The sequence below is a fragment of the Cicer arietinum genome, chromosome 7, assembly GCF_000331145.2.
Source record: "Cicer arietinum cultivar CDC Frontier isolate Library 1 chromosome 7, Cicar.CDCFrontier_v2.0, whole genome shotgun sequence".
NCBI classification, from domain to species: Eukaryota; Viridiplantae; Streptophyta; class Magnoliopsida; order Fabales; family Fabaceae; genus Cicer; species Cicer arietinum.
In genome coordinates, this window is record NC_021166.2 from 5382437 (window position 1) to 5397465 (window position 15029).

Below are 15029 nucleotides of genomic sequence, written 5' to 3' on the forward strand. Positions count from 1 at the left end.
CAGGAATGCAGCAGACAAAATAAATGTGTTTTCAGTTCCTTCAAACCAATATGCAGAATTCAACATGTTTTTAGATCCTTTAGCTGCCAAAACAGTGTTGGAATCAGAAGTTGACATCACACTCATTCCACTGAGTACTCAACGCAGAGTGAGTGAATTCACAACTATTATAGGTAGGTTGCGTGGCGCAAGAAAAACACCAGAGGGTTCGTTTTCCAAGCATCTATTGTCAAGGTTACACCGTTTGAAGCAAATCCATGACAGATATCACCATATGGTATAAGTTTCTATCCACAACTATTTTTTCTAGCTTAATCTTCTTTCAGATCTCATGATTTCCATACTTTATATTTAGATATAAAGCGTCCCAAGTTTCAATCCTTTTCTTGGTATAAAATCCTCATATTGACATTTGCTAACAATTAATTATTAGCATCTATCGTTTAAAAGAAAACTTATGTTTATATTATATTTGTTGTGTCGTCTATCTGCCTTTTCGATAAAATAATACTAAGTTTTGAAATTTTATGCAATAATTTGATTGAGTAGAAAATGATAAAATGATAAATAAAATAATAGTTTAAATGAAAGGTAAAATTAAAAGAAAAAAAACTACACCCAAAATTATTATTCCATTTATATATAAGTATAGATTATTTGTGACCGGACAAGAAGGAGAGTAACCAACTTTAAGCCATTTATGTTTGCAGGACACATTCCTGGGGGAAATTCTAGGTGCAGTTGTCTTGACTGATAGGTCTTCAAATCTGAAGCCAAAGTTTGAGATGAAGCCCATTAAAGTCTTAGCTAGTGGCGTTGAATCCACTGATGGAGAAATGGTGGTAGATGAGAGAGATGGAAAGTTAGTCAGAATATTAAGCAATGTGGAGGCACAGGCTTATTATAATTTGTATGCAAACAAGCTTGGCGATCACTATCAGTCAGCTAAGGTAGGAAGCTTTAAAGAACAGAGGAGAAGGTGGAGACATCCTCATCATGATAAGCATAGCGAAGAGAAAAGTGCTCAAATCCATGGTTAAGAATGGCCACAGCCACCACAAGTCTCAGCTATAAACTCATTTTATCAACAATTTGAATAAACATTCTCTTTAAACAATTATTTTTGAATTTGTCAACATGAATGATAACATTGTGAATGTTTATAATTCTCATGCGTAGAACTTTTGCTTTCATCTAATTATTGTCTCTTTGTTTCCTGGTTTATTTATGTCCCTTTCCTTAAACTACATTTTGATGTTTCCTGTGAACTTATCTATCTATTTGAATTTTTAATGTCTACGCTATTCAAGATAATGTCTTTACTTAAACAACTTTAGTGTGAACTTCATTAGTAACTGAACACAGCGAACCCGTGCAAAAGCACAAGTAAGAATATATATTAAATTCCACCATTCATACAACTCTCTAGTATTCTTATATCACTCAATATTTTTTTCTTAGGAAAATTGAAATTTGAATCCTAGTGCTTGAAGTACCGTGTAGAATCTAGAAAGCATTCAGTAAAAAATCTAGCATGCCTTACAGCTTTTCCTACAGTATCCAGGAAGGTCTGAAGATCCAACCATATACACAGGATTGTTGGTGCATTCTCCAAGGGAAGCCCATCTCTCACAGCTTTCATGCTGATCGGAACATCCTCCTCCAGCACCTACATTCTTATCAAATGAGTCTACGTGAATCCACTTTGTCGCTGACCATTTCTCCCCTTCGATTACTGGGCATCCTGCATGGAGACTGCTAGTGTCTGGTGTAGCATTTGTGTGAAGACTGAAGAAAAGAAGCGCATCCCCTCTACGCGGTTTCACTATGCAAACCCGAGAAATAATAAGAGAAAAAACAATAAACTAGCATAAGATAAGATGACCTGCAAAAACTTTACATTAAAGTATTATAAGAGGAAAACCCACAATAAAAGTAATTACTTATCCAGTTGCTCACCTGCTATTCCTTTTTTCGCACACTCAGAGAGATCACTACTTGTTTCAGAACCTCTGCGACGTGGAGGTTCCTGTAATTCAAATGAAAATCTATAAGATATCAAATTTAGCTATTGGCGGTAAATGTGCAAATAATTTCCTCTGGGAAACTATCAGATCCACTCTTTGAATAGGAAGAAACCAGATAAGAGGATGGTAAGAATATCATATGAAGAGAAAACTGTATCCTCCAAGACTACAAGCAGACAAATGAACAGTGTGCAAAACATGCATTGTCTATATATGTATTGTACAGTCAATCAATATATACTGCCTGAAGTTTTCATAATCGAGAAAAAAAAAATCTATTACATGTTAATAAAATAAAAATATTTTAAGTTTTTACAAATTAAAATTTTATGCCACTAAAGCACCCCAAAATAGTCTATAATATGTAGGACGATTTTTCCTTTTTAAGATATGATATATTTGGTATCATTGTAAGTGTACAGTGTTATAAAAGACTTGATAAAATTAGAAGAGTATATGATAAAAATTGCTACCATTTTTTTTTGTTTTTTCATAGGTTTCCTCCACTAAAGATATTCTTATTTATGTTGTGGGAATTTAGTCTCTTTCCTAAATCCAACCGTAGTCAGTGAAATTGCTACCAATTTACATATGATAAATATTACTACCAATTAGAAGAGAATATATGATAAAAATTGCTACTAGTCTCTTATAATTTTTCTACATTTATTTTCTATAAAAAAATTTAGACATTTGTATTTGAATTTTTTTCCTTTGTGGAGGCAAGGGCCTCCATATCAACATACACATCCGCCACTGTGTCCGAGTATCCAGCCAAGGGGTCCCCCAGTCATATACACAAACTTGCATTTCCTACAAATTTTGTGCTCAGTTTCTAAGGAATTTATTTAGTATCATAGACAGAATATGAGATAAAACTACATACTGATTATGATATCAAGGTCATTCAAACAAGAGAATTAATATATGGCTAAGTATAACTGCAGTGCTTTCCAATAATATATTAAAAAATATTCAAGATAAACACACATCAATTCCTAGTTTACTGTACAAACCTTTGCAACTGGGAACATAGTTTCACCACCTTTAGTCACATTAGTGAGATACATGAGAACAGTCACGAAGCGATGCCCACCTTGAGCTATGTTAACTTTATCAGTAAAATAATCATAATGTGGGTCATATTTCTGTCCATGCTCATATCTCAATACTTGTATGTCTTCCCCATTTTCTGAAATTCAAACACAAATATTACAAGACTGATTAGAGTCTGACTGCTTGATAATAGGTAGGAACAATTTTCATATTTTAACAGATCATATCAATCAAGCACATGTTCATTTTTTTTCTACAACACCGGGCTTTTAATCCTGGAACATGTATAACTAATCAATGTGGGTAGCTTATTTTACGTTTTCAATTAAACTTTTCATTTAATTTTACCTTTTTTTAGTTTTCACCTACTGGATGAATATTGCTAGTATTCTCATCCCGACAAACAACTGAACATAGTCATGATTATTTGATCCATTATTATAGATTATTCTGCCCTTTCAAAAAGATTATAGAGTAATATGCCCTTTCATTACTATATTATTCATTCTAAAGTCAATAAAGGAAGGAAGTTACAAAAACAGCGAATGGGGAAAAAACCTTGAAATTTATTAACATGTTTTGAGTTTAAGAAACAAGCCTTCCCATCAGCTCACGAAAAATCAAACATTATGGATATAGAAATAGAAAAGCTAACCAAATTGACAATACCGAAACATTGAGCATTGACAAAAACATATTTTCAGGAGTAGGAGAAAATAAAATACAAGAACAGCATGCAGGTTTGCAAGATGATGATGTACCTTTAGGAAGAAAGGTCCAAGATGAAATCTTGTCCTCAATACCAGCAACAATAGGATCCTATAAATAAATAATTAAAGGTGAAGAAAACGTAAAAGAAGTATAAATGAAAAAATAATTGCATCAAATAAGGCCTATTTGAATAAACAACTTAATTAACCGCTTCTGGCATACGAAGTTATCATATACATGCTTAAATATAAGAAGTTATCATATAAACTATATGGTATAAGCTGTTTTCATAAACTATCATGTAAAATTTATGGAAATAAAACTTAAAAACATGTGATAAGACGACTACATAAGCTCTTCCAAGCAGTAACAGAAAGTAAATAAGTTAAACTTAAGTTGATCCAAACACCCTAATTAGAATATGAAAAGAAAGAAATTACCTTGTTTTTGGAAATGAACATGCCAGAGCTTGTTCGAACATCACTTAACTTGCTATCACCGGATAGATTATCAGCAACGGCAGATCTCTTCAGCTCCGATTTCGCCTAAATAAACATCAGGTAGTTAGTTAGTTAGTTAGTTGCATAATTGAGAGCAACAGAGTTATAAATTCTGCATAGAGATTCAAATATATCAATCAACTTACTAAGGAGATCAAGTGATCGCATTCCAAATCGGTGAGAAAACCTTGGTAAACAAAAGCTCTGCATATCACATATACGGATTTGACTTGAGTTTCATAAATAAACTTAGTTGGAAGATAATAGAAGCAAAAAGAGAGAGAGAGAGAGAGAGAGAGAGAAGAATGTGAAAAATGGAAAGAGACCTTGGAATCCATGAAATCTGTTTGACTTTAGAAGGATTGATGATGGAACTGGCTGAACCAGCGTAGGAGCTATGAACTTCATCCGTTTGAGAGATCAGCACCAGAAGCAGCAAAAACCAAACCTTAATCATTTCAGATTTGGATTTGGGTTTTAATTTGGATTTGGATACAAACTTGTTCCGAATCCAATTCACACACACCGAGCGGGACGGTTAATTTTTTTGTTGGGTAAGGGAACTTAGACTTCCACTCAACTTCAATTAATGTTTTTGCATTAACTCTTTTTAGTCCAATATTTCGGGATATGTTCTAATCAGATATTTTGCTGTTTTTTTTTAAAGGGAAAACTTGGGTGCAACTACATGAGTACTAGTATTTGTTCTTCGGTTACAACATGTCATGTCTTAACATTTCATGCCATGTAAACTAGTATTTATTTTGAGGGAATAATAGTTAAAAAATTACATGTGATTAAGCAGATGATTAATTTAGTTATTAATAGATGTAGTAAATATCAAAAATCATTCACCTTCTATGTAACTTAATAAACTACAAATGTACAAATTTATATATAGTTCAACTCATAAAAATTATAGTTAAACACGTCAAATTTCTTTATTAACGAAGTTAGATAGGCGGTTAGTAGGTTTCAATATATTTGGCATGTTCCAAGTAAAAATATATGGAAACTATATTAACCACTCCTGGTGTATTTTTTTATTTATACATATCTATTAACCATAAATGGAACTTAATCAATTATTTATGGAAACTATATTAACCACTCCTGGTGTATTTTTTTATTTATACACTTACAATTTAAAAAAAAAAAATATTCCTAACAAGTTTTCTAATAAAAAAATATTGAGGTGGTCAATATTTAATTAACCATTGTAGAAAAAAAAATCCACCATGATTTATTTTGAATATTATAACCAACAAAATACAATAGCACCATAGTGTTCACCAAAAATAAATACTTATTAAACTACTATTAATTATATCTCATCACAACATCAACCAATTAATTTAAGAATTTTTTTAAAATAATAATATTAATTGTGGATCAATATTTGAGTTCGACAAATACATTGTATTTTTTCTTAGAGGCTGGAAATAGGTTCCATAATATAGAGATTCTAATGTAAACTCATCTCAACCATTAAAATCAAGTACTAGTATTACTAGTGACTCGCATTAAATAGCATAGGATGAACTAATAAATGGAGTATGCAACTCTGTCATGAAATGTCATTCGGTTGATTCAAATTTTACAGGCTTTCTTGCTAAAAAAAAATTTATTACACGTTAATAAACATGTTAATATACAATGAAGAAAAAATGGTGTTGCTACAAGGAGTTGGAGCACAACGTCAATGGACATTGCGTGTGATCAATCCCTCAAATATAGTGTACAAGTCCTTGTTTTCAGGCCCAAAAATTTCATCTGCTTTATGTAGAGTCACCTGCAATTTTGCACGCACAGAGCCAAGTGTCTATTAACTGAAAATACGTGGTTGGTGGGAGAGGATCAGAGGTAACAAGGCAGAGACTGGATGAATTACCTCTTTTGTTTGTTTATGGGAATTTAGCTCCTTAACATTTGCCAAGAATGCACCAAATTGCTCGTAAGACAAGCGGTTCCTAATGATAACAACTGTGAGATAAAATCGAGGACAATGACCTAACTGATCTAATTTGACCAAAAAAGAGCAACTCACAGTAACATGTAAAAGATTAATCGAACTTGGTTCCTCTACAGTTGTTGGTTCCTCTACAACTGCAGTATATGGCTGCAATGCTGTAAGTGCAACATCATACTGCAGCTGTAGAGGATCCAATTTTATTATGAAAACTACATCATGCATATGGACAGTGTTTATGTCTCAAATGAAATCTACTGATGTTTCTGTTGGTGGAACTTCGAGTTTCTGAACTTTATAAAGTTCGAAGACAAGGGTCCTCACCTGACTTGGCGAAAGAACTCCTTCCCATCCACTCGTGCTCGTCCTGTAACATATAAGTTGAGGGAGAAAAATTAAAATGAGAGAACTAGTCAAACCTAAATAAAACATTCTTCATATGGCTGCAATTTTATAAATATTAAGCACCTTATTCTTCATAAGGATCCAATATCCAAGAAAATAATCCAAACAGGGTAACCTAATGAAAACCTAGATGAAGTCTTTTTGCACAATGCAATGGATAACAGAGTTGGAAGAACTCACCAGCTTGTGATCCTGTTACTGGGTCAGAACTTGATATTGAACCGTGGCCTAAGGTCATCGAGGAAAACACGGAAGACCTATCATCATGCATGCCTCTTGAGGTTGAAAAGGAAATGGAATGTCGCCTTGGAGACATGGGTCTAGATGTTCTCGTTGGAGATACTGATGCAGAAAGACTAGGAGGGGAACCAGGGGGGGTAATCCGAGGTGTGGTACTTTGCGATGCTATGAGTATATTATACGGCACTCTAGCTCTTATGGCTGCAATATTGGAATAGAAAAAGCAAGGTCAGGATACACATCAAAATTATAGTTATTCAGTTTTCCGCAATAGCAAAAAAGAGACACCTTATTGTCTTTTAAGGTAATCCAAACCAAACTGGTTGTATACCCATTTGCCTCATAAATGATAGCACGTAGTAGTAGTACATACCATCGGATTCTTGATCCTCGGCAAAAGAATTTCCACTATCAGAGACAGAAACAGAAACACGGGGCATTGAAGAAGATATAGACGGTGGCAATGAAGCGTCGTTATCTGCAATAAAATGAGAACTTCTCAGAACTAGAAACGAAAAAGTACAGCTGAAGGAGCTCAGTTTGAATGGTTTGTTAGCAGGGGCAGGAAAGAGAGAAATATGGATTATCATCATTATTATGATTTTAAACCAACGGAAACATAACATGTGCAAGTGCAGACATTCAAATGGTAAGATGTTGAATGCACATTAAAAGGACAGTTTCCTGAAGTGCACCCCAAATCTTTTATATAGTTCTCTTGATAAGGAAATGAGCTTGTGACTTGTGAGAATTTAAAGGTACTATATTTGCATAAATGAATTAAATTAAGCAAAGGGCCTAAATGAGAGAGGCAGAGAGCAATTTACAACATGTTGAAAGTACCTCCAGATTGAGACGAAGAACTCATACTCGTTTGACTCTGTATTTTAGCAACAATGTCTGGAGCTTCTCCCTGTGCCAAATACCGGTAAAAATTCAAAAGTTAAATAAGGAAATACCCTTGAAACAAATAGCATAAGCTAATACTATTAAAAGCAATTCATACATGATAAGCAGCATAATCCAGAATACCAAACTCTCTTCATTAAACCAATCCAAGACTAAAATAATAAGCAAAACAGAACTTCTTAATCACAGACAGCAGCATTAAATAACAATAATATTAAGGGTCTTGCTAACACGTGCCTATGCCCTTAGGATACTCGTTAACCTTTTCCATAATAATAGCAACTTACATAATTATCACTATCCTCCTGAAGTGATTGCATAAGCGTCCTTCTGAAAACCTCCAACTGCGTACATTTACACCAACAAGTTCACGTAAGTCCAAGAATCATCCACATTCCATATATAATAAGTCCTTACTAACGAAACAATGCATATAAACCGTTCCCTTCAAAACCTTACTCAAATTATTACTACTACTATTTTAGATAAAAGTCATGGATAACAGAAAGTAAAATAGAAACTGCATTGATAATTATAATGTTGATTACATCAACCAGTATAATTAGGTTTATATAACCAATAAGAACAACTGATTTTTAACTGTTATATTTGTAACTAACTAATGAAACTAATTTGTAACTAACTTTTACATCTCTAGTACAAATCACCCTAAACCAATAATAAAAATATCAGTTTCTCATTTCACAATCATTACCATTTTTCCTAAAAACACTACTGTGAGTAAGTAACCCCAATGTAAATGAAATTAAAATTACCAAACCAAGTTAATTTATTGAAAGACAGAAAAAAAAACCTATAAAAAAAGGGCTGAAATAAAAATAAGTATTTTATTCTCAATAATAATAACAGTAATAAAGATTATTTTTTACTAAAAAAAATAAATAATATAATTATAATAATAATAATAGTAATAATAATAATAATAATAATAATAATAATAATAAAGAAATCCTAGTAAAACGGACCTTGGAGACATCTCGATTGAGCTTTCTGACGGTGTTGGAAAGTGAAGCATTCTCCTTAAGCAAGCTCTCCTATAGTATCAAGCTCAAGCACCGAAATTAAATAAATAAATAAATAGTACGAAAGAGAAAGAGTTAAATTTGAGTTAGTTGGGACCTTAAATTGTTCGGCGCGGACGAGGTTATCGGCGGTTACGGAGAGGGAGGTATCGAGGGATTCAAGCTGAGACTGAAGTTCTTCGATGAGTCTATCTTTCTTGGCGATCTTGGCGCGAAGTTCCGACGACTCTAATTCAAGGGCGTTTACACGTGTCATTAAAGCAATTGAGGTGATCTTGCGTGCTAAATCGAGTTGCTCGAACGGATCTGACGGTAGCACTTGGATGACATCTTCGGGAAGACCGAACTTCGACCCACCCGATTCCGCCGTCATCGTCTGATCTTTGTTTTCCTCCTCTTTCTTTTTTTTTTTTTTACGGTTTATTTTATTTAAAAAATAACTATTTCACATTATTTTCGTTTTTTTTTTTGTACAAGTTGATTATGATTTTGGAGACATCTCGATTGAGCTTTCTGACGGTGTTGGAAAGTGAAGCATTCTCCTTAAGCAAGCTCTCCTATAGTATCAAGCTCAAGCACCGAAATTAAATAAATAAATAAATAGTACGAAAGAGAAAGAGTTAAATTTGAGTTAGTTGGGACCTTAAATTGTTCGGCGCGGACGAGGTTATCGGCGGTTACGGAGAGGGAGGTATCGAGGGATTCAAGCTGAGACTGAAGTTCTTCGATGAGTCTATCTTTCTTGGCGATCTTGGCGCGAAGTTCCGACGACTCTAATTCAAGGGCGTTTACACGTGTCATTAAAGCAATTGAGGTGATCTTGCGTGCTAAATCGAGTTGCTCGAACGGATCTGACGGTAGCACTTGGATGACATCTTCGGGAAGACCGAACTTCGACCCACCCGATTCCGCCGTCATCGTCTGATCTTTGTTTTCCTCCTCTTTCTTTTTTTTTTTTTTACGGTTTATTTTATTTAAAAAATAACTATTTCACATTATTTTCGTTTTTTTTTTTGTACAAGTTGATTATGATTTTTTCTACGAATTTCTGAACTGTGAATACGAGAGCGTTGTTCTGTTATTCAATTGGTTGTAGACACCGCAGACTGGGGTATAGTATTAAATTATTTAATTTGATTCCAAAACGTGTGGCTTGGCAATAATGAATTGCCTCAAAATAATATATTGAAATTGGATAAAACAAATTTGACAGAAAACAAGGGAAAATAGAACTCCGAGAAAAAACAAAATACCTGTGGTCATTGACCAACGGATTAAGTACTCTTAAAAAATACTATAAATTAAGTACCATTATGATGTTGCTCACTTTTTCATATTTAGTTTACTACAAATCCATTTAAAAGTACCCCCATTTTTTAATTCATAAATTATTTTTTAAAACGTTTTTAAATCGTTCTCCATTATAAAATATAAATAATTGTTACCATTTTCTCTTTTATTTAATGTTATATCTAAATCACGAAATATCTAACCTATCATCATTTATTTCAGATATTTTATCAATAAATAAAAGATGAATTGTTAGTATGAGAACAATATTACTGTTGTCAAAAGTTATATTGTCAAATGTGAGGAAGCCAACAAATTTCCTTATTTTTGCTATAAAATTAATCGAATATTGAGATAAGAGTAAAATATAAAATATGATGATTTATTTCATCTCTTAAATGTACTCAACCAACTTTCTCAAGTAGTGTGCATAAAAAAAAAAAAAAATGGCGTTCATCAAATGTTTGTTGTTTGAATATAACACACAAAAATTATCAATTTATTTTTATTAAATATTAATATCTTTACTTTTGATATCTTTAGAAAATAATATTTCTTTTAGACTCAATTATAAGAAAAAAATTGTATCAAACATAAACAAATATCCAACTTATGTTGCTATATTTAATATTGTTATTCCAAAAATATTGTTAGTATGTGTTTAGATGAGATAATATTTTGAGGGAAAGTAAATTTTTTAGGAAATTCAAATACTTCAATGTATATTATGGATGATAAATTTTAAGAATTTTAAAATGAAAGAATTTTATGAGGTATTTTGTTAAAAATAAATTTCAAATATCACCTAAAATCTAAAAATTTCAAAATTCCACATCAAATGGTTCTATAATTTTTAAAAATTTATAATTTTGATCCTATATGATTTAAATTTGTATATTAATCCTTATATTTTTTTTGCATATGGGTCCCTAAAAATTGGCAAAATAGTTCCCAAATTTTTCAAATATTTCAGTTTTTGTCCAAGTTTAATTTTAATTTTAATTTTACATAAAAACTTTTAAAATTTAGAAAAATGGTTATATTTTAAAAGAATAATTCATTTATCCAAATAATCAAATTTATAAATTAAAGAAATTCAATTAAAGCATTTGAATTGTCTAAAATCATAATTTTTCTAGAATTTTCAATTATCTCATCCAAACACAATAAATTTTTTTTTTAAGTTGTGAGGATATAAAAATTATAATTATACATAAAAAAAACAATTATAATTGGGGGTAATCAAGTTAGTAAATTTTTTATCGTAAAAAAAAGTTAGTAAATTTTTTTCTTTTTTTTTAAATCAAGAAAATCAAATGTTAACTATTCTTTTTTTTTTTACAATTTTTAATTATTTTCTTTAATAAATATAAAAATAAGTATTTTGCTTACAAATAAGTTCAAAGAAAGTATTAGTTATTAATTATAGGACATAATTGAATAAAATATTCAATCTGCCCTCTGAATATAAGTAACAAGCAAAAATTATTTTTGTTGTCATAAATATAAAACAAAAGTTATCAACAAGAGTTGGGTTTAATGGAAGGTGATAGACTTCTATAATGTGATAAAGTTGAATTTCAATTTTTACTAAAATAGATATGTGTTTGACGCGTCTCGAATACGATATCTAAAATAAAGAAAATTTATTAAAAAATAAAAATAATTTATAAAATAAAAGATAATTAATTATAACTAAAGTTTATTTTTATGGAACAAATTCTTATTACAGTTAATTTAGATCATACAATTAACTTTTGTATTGCTTTGAATAAATTAGATGAGATCAACTACTATTTTAAAAGACATGACATAGTTTATTAGGATTAAGATTCGAGGTGCAAGAGTTTTAAGAGTCTCTACACCTATTTTTTCTCTTTATTTTTTCTCTTTAACAGCTATAAAATTTGTTGTAAACGTGACATTGAAGCATGTAATCCAAAATAAAAACGTTTTAAATGTTTTTATATTTTTCTATTTTACCAAATATTAATTTTTAGCCTCTTATTTTTAAAATCAAGCTTTTTATCTTCTATTTTATCATTTGTAGTATATACTTTGCTCCCCGTTATTTTTTTATAATGTTGTATCTTCATTAATAATGTGATAGTAATGCATATCACACAATTTAATTTGATAAAATTGAATTTATATCATTAATCAATATTTATTTTATTATTTTTTATTTAATAAAATTTTATGGACACATTTGTAGCAACAATACGAACAAAGATTACCAAGAATACAAGAAAATTGCAAAGAAAATTTAATTGTGTCACATAATATTTTTTATAATAAAAAAAGTTAAAGAAATAGTACTTAATCTAAAACATAAATACTTTTGAATTCATTGAACACTTACAAAATCATGACCAGATAACTGGGGTTAGTTGTGTTACATCATTGAACAAAATCTCAAAATATGGGGCCAAAAGCTCCATTTTAGAAATAAGAGAATTATCTTAGACATCGTCCAATGGAGAAAGAAAAGTAGATATGAAAATTAGAGAAAATTAGAGAAGGCACAGTAAAAGCAGATGGAATCCAAATCTAATACATGTATAATATTCTTTTTATAACAACACTAAATTATTTCAGTTTACAATTTTCAAAGTTTTAGCTAAATGTGTATTTTTTATCAAGTGTATGATAATTTTTATGGTATATGAATTAATTTGAAATGTATCGGTCTGATTTTTAAATTAATAGTTAAATATTTTTTTAGGAAATAATTATTTCTTATTATTTATGTGATTAAAATAACTAAATATTATTTATTAAAAAGATACTTTAAATAAAATCCTTATTTTATTTTATTTTATTTTATAATCACAAGTTCATTGTTCGTGTTAGCCACTAACTCCATAACAATCATTTCATAAAATACGGTGAGATGTATAATATGAGTTGGGTCAACTGACCATATAAATTTGTATGAGGTTGTTTATCCGCCATTCGTAGTTGCTCACCCATCTTAAAATATAGTATTGGAAGTTTTGATCTAGTAGTGTATTTTATTATACAGCTACAAAAATTAGCAAACATAAAAGGCATAATGAACGATCATCATTTTCTATTAGGGTTAATTGGTCTGGAACTAGAAAGAAAATGTTGATTTTGACTTTCTTTTTTACAATGGGTCGGTCAATTGCCCCATTATAGATTTTGTATATTATTAAAACAAATGCATAAACTACACTAAAAAAGTAATGTGTAATAAAAAAGATATATAAATAAAATATATTAATTATAATAACATTACTATAGTTGTTTGGTTCGCATCTCAAGTGTTGATTTTGAGTAATGTAAAATTAATACTTGAACTAATTAATAAATATTGAACTTGATTTGTTTCGTATACTTTAGATATGAAAAAGTGAATCAATATAAATTGTTCGAATTTATTTATTTTTGTTAATTGAATTATTGATTTAATTCTTATACCATTAACAACAGCAGTAGGGATTAGGAATTAGAAAGAAAGGTGAAGGAGAAATGCAAGAAAGATAAATAAGTGGAATCTGCCACTTTTTATTATCTATTTAAAGTAGAGAAGAAAAAAAAGAAAAATGTTACTCAACATTTCTCATGATAATCATCACAATTTTAAAAATTATTGACTAAAAAATATTATCACTTTTAGTTTTCAATATAATTTTAAATATTTTTTTCTTCAATTATATCCTATAATTAATACTCCCTCTGACCACTTTATTAAAAAAATTAGTTAGATATAATTAATTTTCTATATTTTGTATTAAAAATAATTTAAATTTATTAAATTTTAAATATTTTTTTTAATTAAAGTGAGGATATATTATAAATACTAACATTAAATGAGGTATTATGTATTATGTATAATAATGTTCGGATGAAGTATTGTGTATCAAAATGTTTTTTTACTTATAAGTTATAAGAATGATTAAAATTTGATGTCACTTTTTTACTTATAATAATAATGATCCGATGAAGTATTATATATTACATTTAAATTTTAATATTTATGATAATCAAAATACGCCCACACCCACGTTAATAATAGTAATCAACTGAAGTCATAATTCAATTAATTGAATTTATCAATTTTTCTTAAATTGGGTTAAAATGGTCAACCACAATAGTTATTTTAGAATTTAGGAATATTTTATTACTAATTTATCATTTATGTCAATTTTACTCTTAAATAAAAACAAAAATAGAAAAACTAAATTGATGTATTTAATTTAAATTAAATACATTAATTTTATTTAATATACTATTATTTAGATTTTAGATTTAAGAGAATAATAAATATTTATCTTTTCTTTAAATTTTTTAATCTTTCTCTTATATAGAACAGTATCTCAATTATCTTTCAAACATAATAGTGTTTGTATCTTTTCCATTTCTTTATCCTGTGTTTGGAATCAATGAGTGTGCAAAGAAAGAAAACATGATTTTCTTAAAATTTTCTACCTTTTGGGCAAAATTGATCACTAAGAGCGAACAAAAGTTTTCCATTTCACAATGCAAAAACTTCTATATGTCATTTGGGAAGAAAGGATTGAAAAGAGTTGATATTTAATCAAAATAACACTTTTGCTCTAATAAATATTTACAGTTTCGGTACATAATCGTGTGATGCGTTTGTGTTGAAATTGATTTAATATGTACATTAAATAATAATATTTTTCTTTAACTAATAAACATTTTCTTTCATTTTATTAAGTAAAAAAAAAACCATTTAAAACATTTTACTTTCATTTTATTGATAAAATAATTATTGCTAATTTATTAATATTAGTATTTATTTTAAAATTGTAATGATTTTTTTATTCTCATTAATATTTATTAAAAAATGCATTTATCTTAGACATTGTTATTTTCTTTTTTATGTTTT

The 15029-nt window shown here is 29.5% G+C and overlaps 4 protein-coding genes across 4 annotated transcripts in view; 1 reads left to right on the forward strand and 3 right to left on the reverse strand.

The window, feature by feature from the left end:
* Positions 1 to 1198, forward strand: part of LOC101511066 (nucleoside hydrolase 3-like) — an 8136-nt gene extending 6938 nt beyond the window's left edge. Inside the window, exons 11-12 of the mRNA XM_004508269.4 lie at positions 4 to 277; positions 711 to 1198. Coding sequence (XP_004508326.1) covers positions 4 to 277; positions 711 to 1040 — 604 coding nt within the window. The 3' untranslated portion in view covers positions 1041 to 1198. The remainder of the gene's footprint in view (positions 1 to 3; positions 278 to 710) is intronic.
* Positions 1199 to 1348: 150 nt separating this feature from the next.
* On the reverse strand, positions 1349 to 5003 carry LOC101511375 (probable prolyl 4-hydroxylase 4). The gene is made up of 7 exons (XM_004508270.4): positions 4621 to 5003; positions 4441 to 4498; positions 4235 to 4339; positions 3845 to 3902; positions 3044 to 3219; positions 1960 to 2029; positions 1349 to 1825 (listed from the first exon to the last, which is right to left on the reverse strand). Exons 1-7 carry the CDS (start codon positions 4749 to 4751, stop codon positions 1530 to 1532), a joined length of 894 nt encoding a protein of 297 aa, XP_004508327.1. The 5' UTR covers positions 4752 to 5003; the 3' UTR covers positions 1349 to 1529.
* Positions 5004 to 5775: 772 nt separating this feature from the next.
* LOC101511706 (uncharacterized protein At4g15545-like) lies at positions 5776 to 9351 on the reverse strand. Its single transcript, XM_027337030.2, has 9 exons — positions 8958 to 9351; positions 8804 to 8872; positions 8105 to 8161; positions 7752 to 7821; positions 7282 to 7386; positions 6849 to 7109; positions 6588 to 6630; positions 6186 to 6264; positions 5776 to 6086 (listed from the first exon to the last, which is right to left on the reverse strand). Exons 1-9 carry the CDS (start codon positions 9231 to 9233, stop codon positions 5994 to 5996), a joined length of 1053 nt encoding a protein of 350 aa, XP_027192831.1. The 5' UTR covers positions 9234 to 9351; the 3' UTR covers positions 5776 to 5993.
* On the reverse strand, positions 9301 to 9906 carry LOC113787647 (uncharacterized protein At4g15545-like). The gene is made up of 2 exons (XM_027336595.2): positions 9503 to 9906; positions 9301 to 9417 (listed from the first exon to the last, which is right to left on the reverse strand). The coding sequence occupies exons 1-2, from the start codon at positions 9776 to 9778 to the stop codon at positions 9301 to 9303; spliced, it is 393 nt and encodes a 130-aa protein (XP_027192396.2). The 5' UTR covers positions 9779 to 9906.
* Positions 9907 to 15029: the final 5123 nt, after the last annotated feature.

What these genes read in the sequence shown, in the direction of transcription:
- LOC101511375 (XM_004508270.4), bottom strand. Translation starts at nt 4,751, where the DNA reads ATGATTAAGGTTTGGTTTTTGCTGCTTCTGGTGCTGATCTCTCAAACG. An exon ending in CAGATTTCATGGATTCCAAG is followed by an intron (nt 4,499 to 4,620) that starts GTCTCTTTCCAT and finishes TGTGATATGCAG; the next exon opens with AGCTTTTGTTTACCAAGGTT. An exon ending in GCGATCACTTGATCTCCTTA is followed by an intron (nt 4,340 to 4,440) that starts GTAAGTTGATTG and finishes ATGTTTATTTAG; the next exon opens with GCGAAATCGGAGCTGAAGAG.
- LOC101511706 (XM_027337030.2), bottom strand. Translation starts at nt 9,233, where the DNA reads ATGACGGCGGAATCGGGTGGGTCGAAGTTCGGTCTTCCCGAAGATGTC. An exon ending in TCCGCGCCGAACAATTTAAG is followed by an intron (nt 8,873 to 8,957) that starts GTCCCAACTAAC and finishes TTGATACTATAG; the next exon opens with GAGAGCTTGCTTAAGGAGAA. An exon ending in AGGAGGATAGTGATAATTAT is followed by an intron (nt 7,822 to 8,104) that starts GTAAGTTGCTAT and finishes TATTTGGCACAG; the next exon opens with GGAGAAGCTCCAGACATTGT.
- LOC113787647 (XM_027336595.2), bottom strand. Translation starts at nt 9,778, where the DNA reads ATGACGGCGGAATCGGGTGGGTCGAAGTTCGGTCTTCCCGAAGATGTC. An exon ending in TCCGCGCCGAACAATTTAAG is followed by an intron (nt 9,418 to 9,502) that starts GTCCCAACTAAC and finishes TTGATACTATAG; the next exon opens with GAGAGCTTGCTTAAGGAGAA.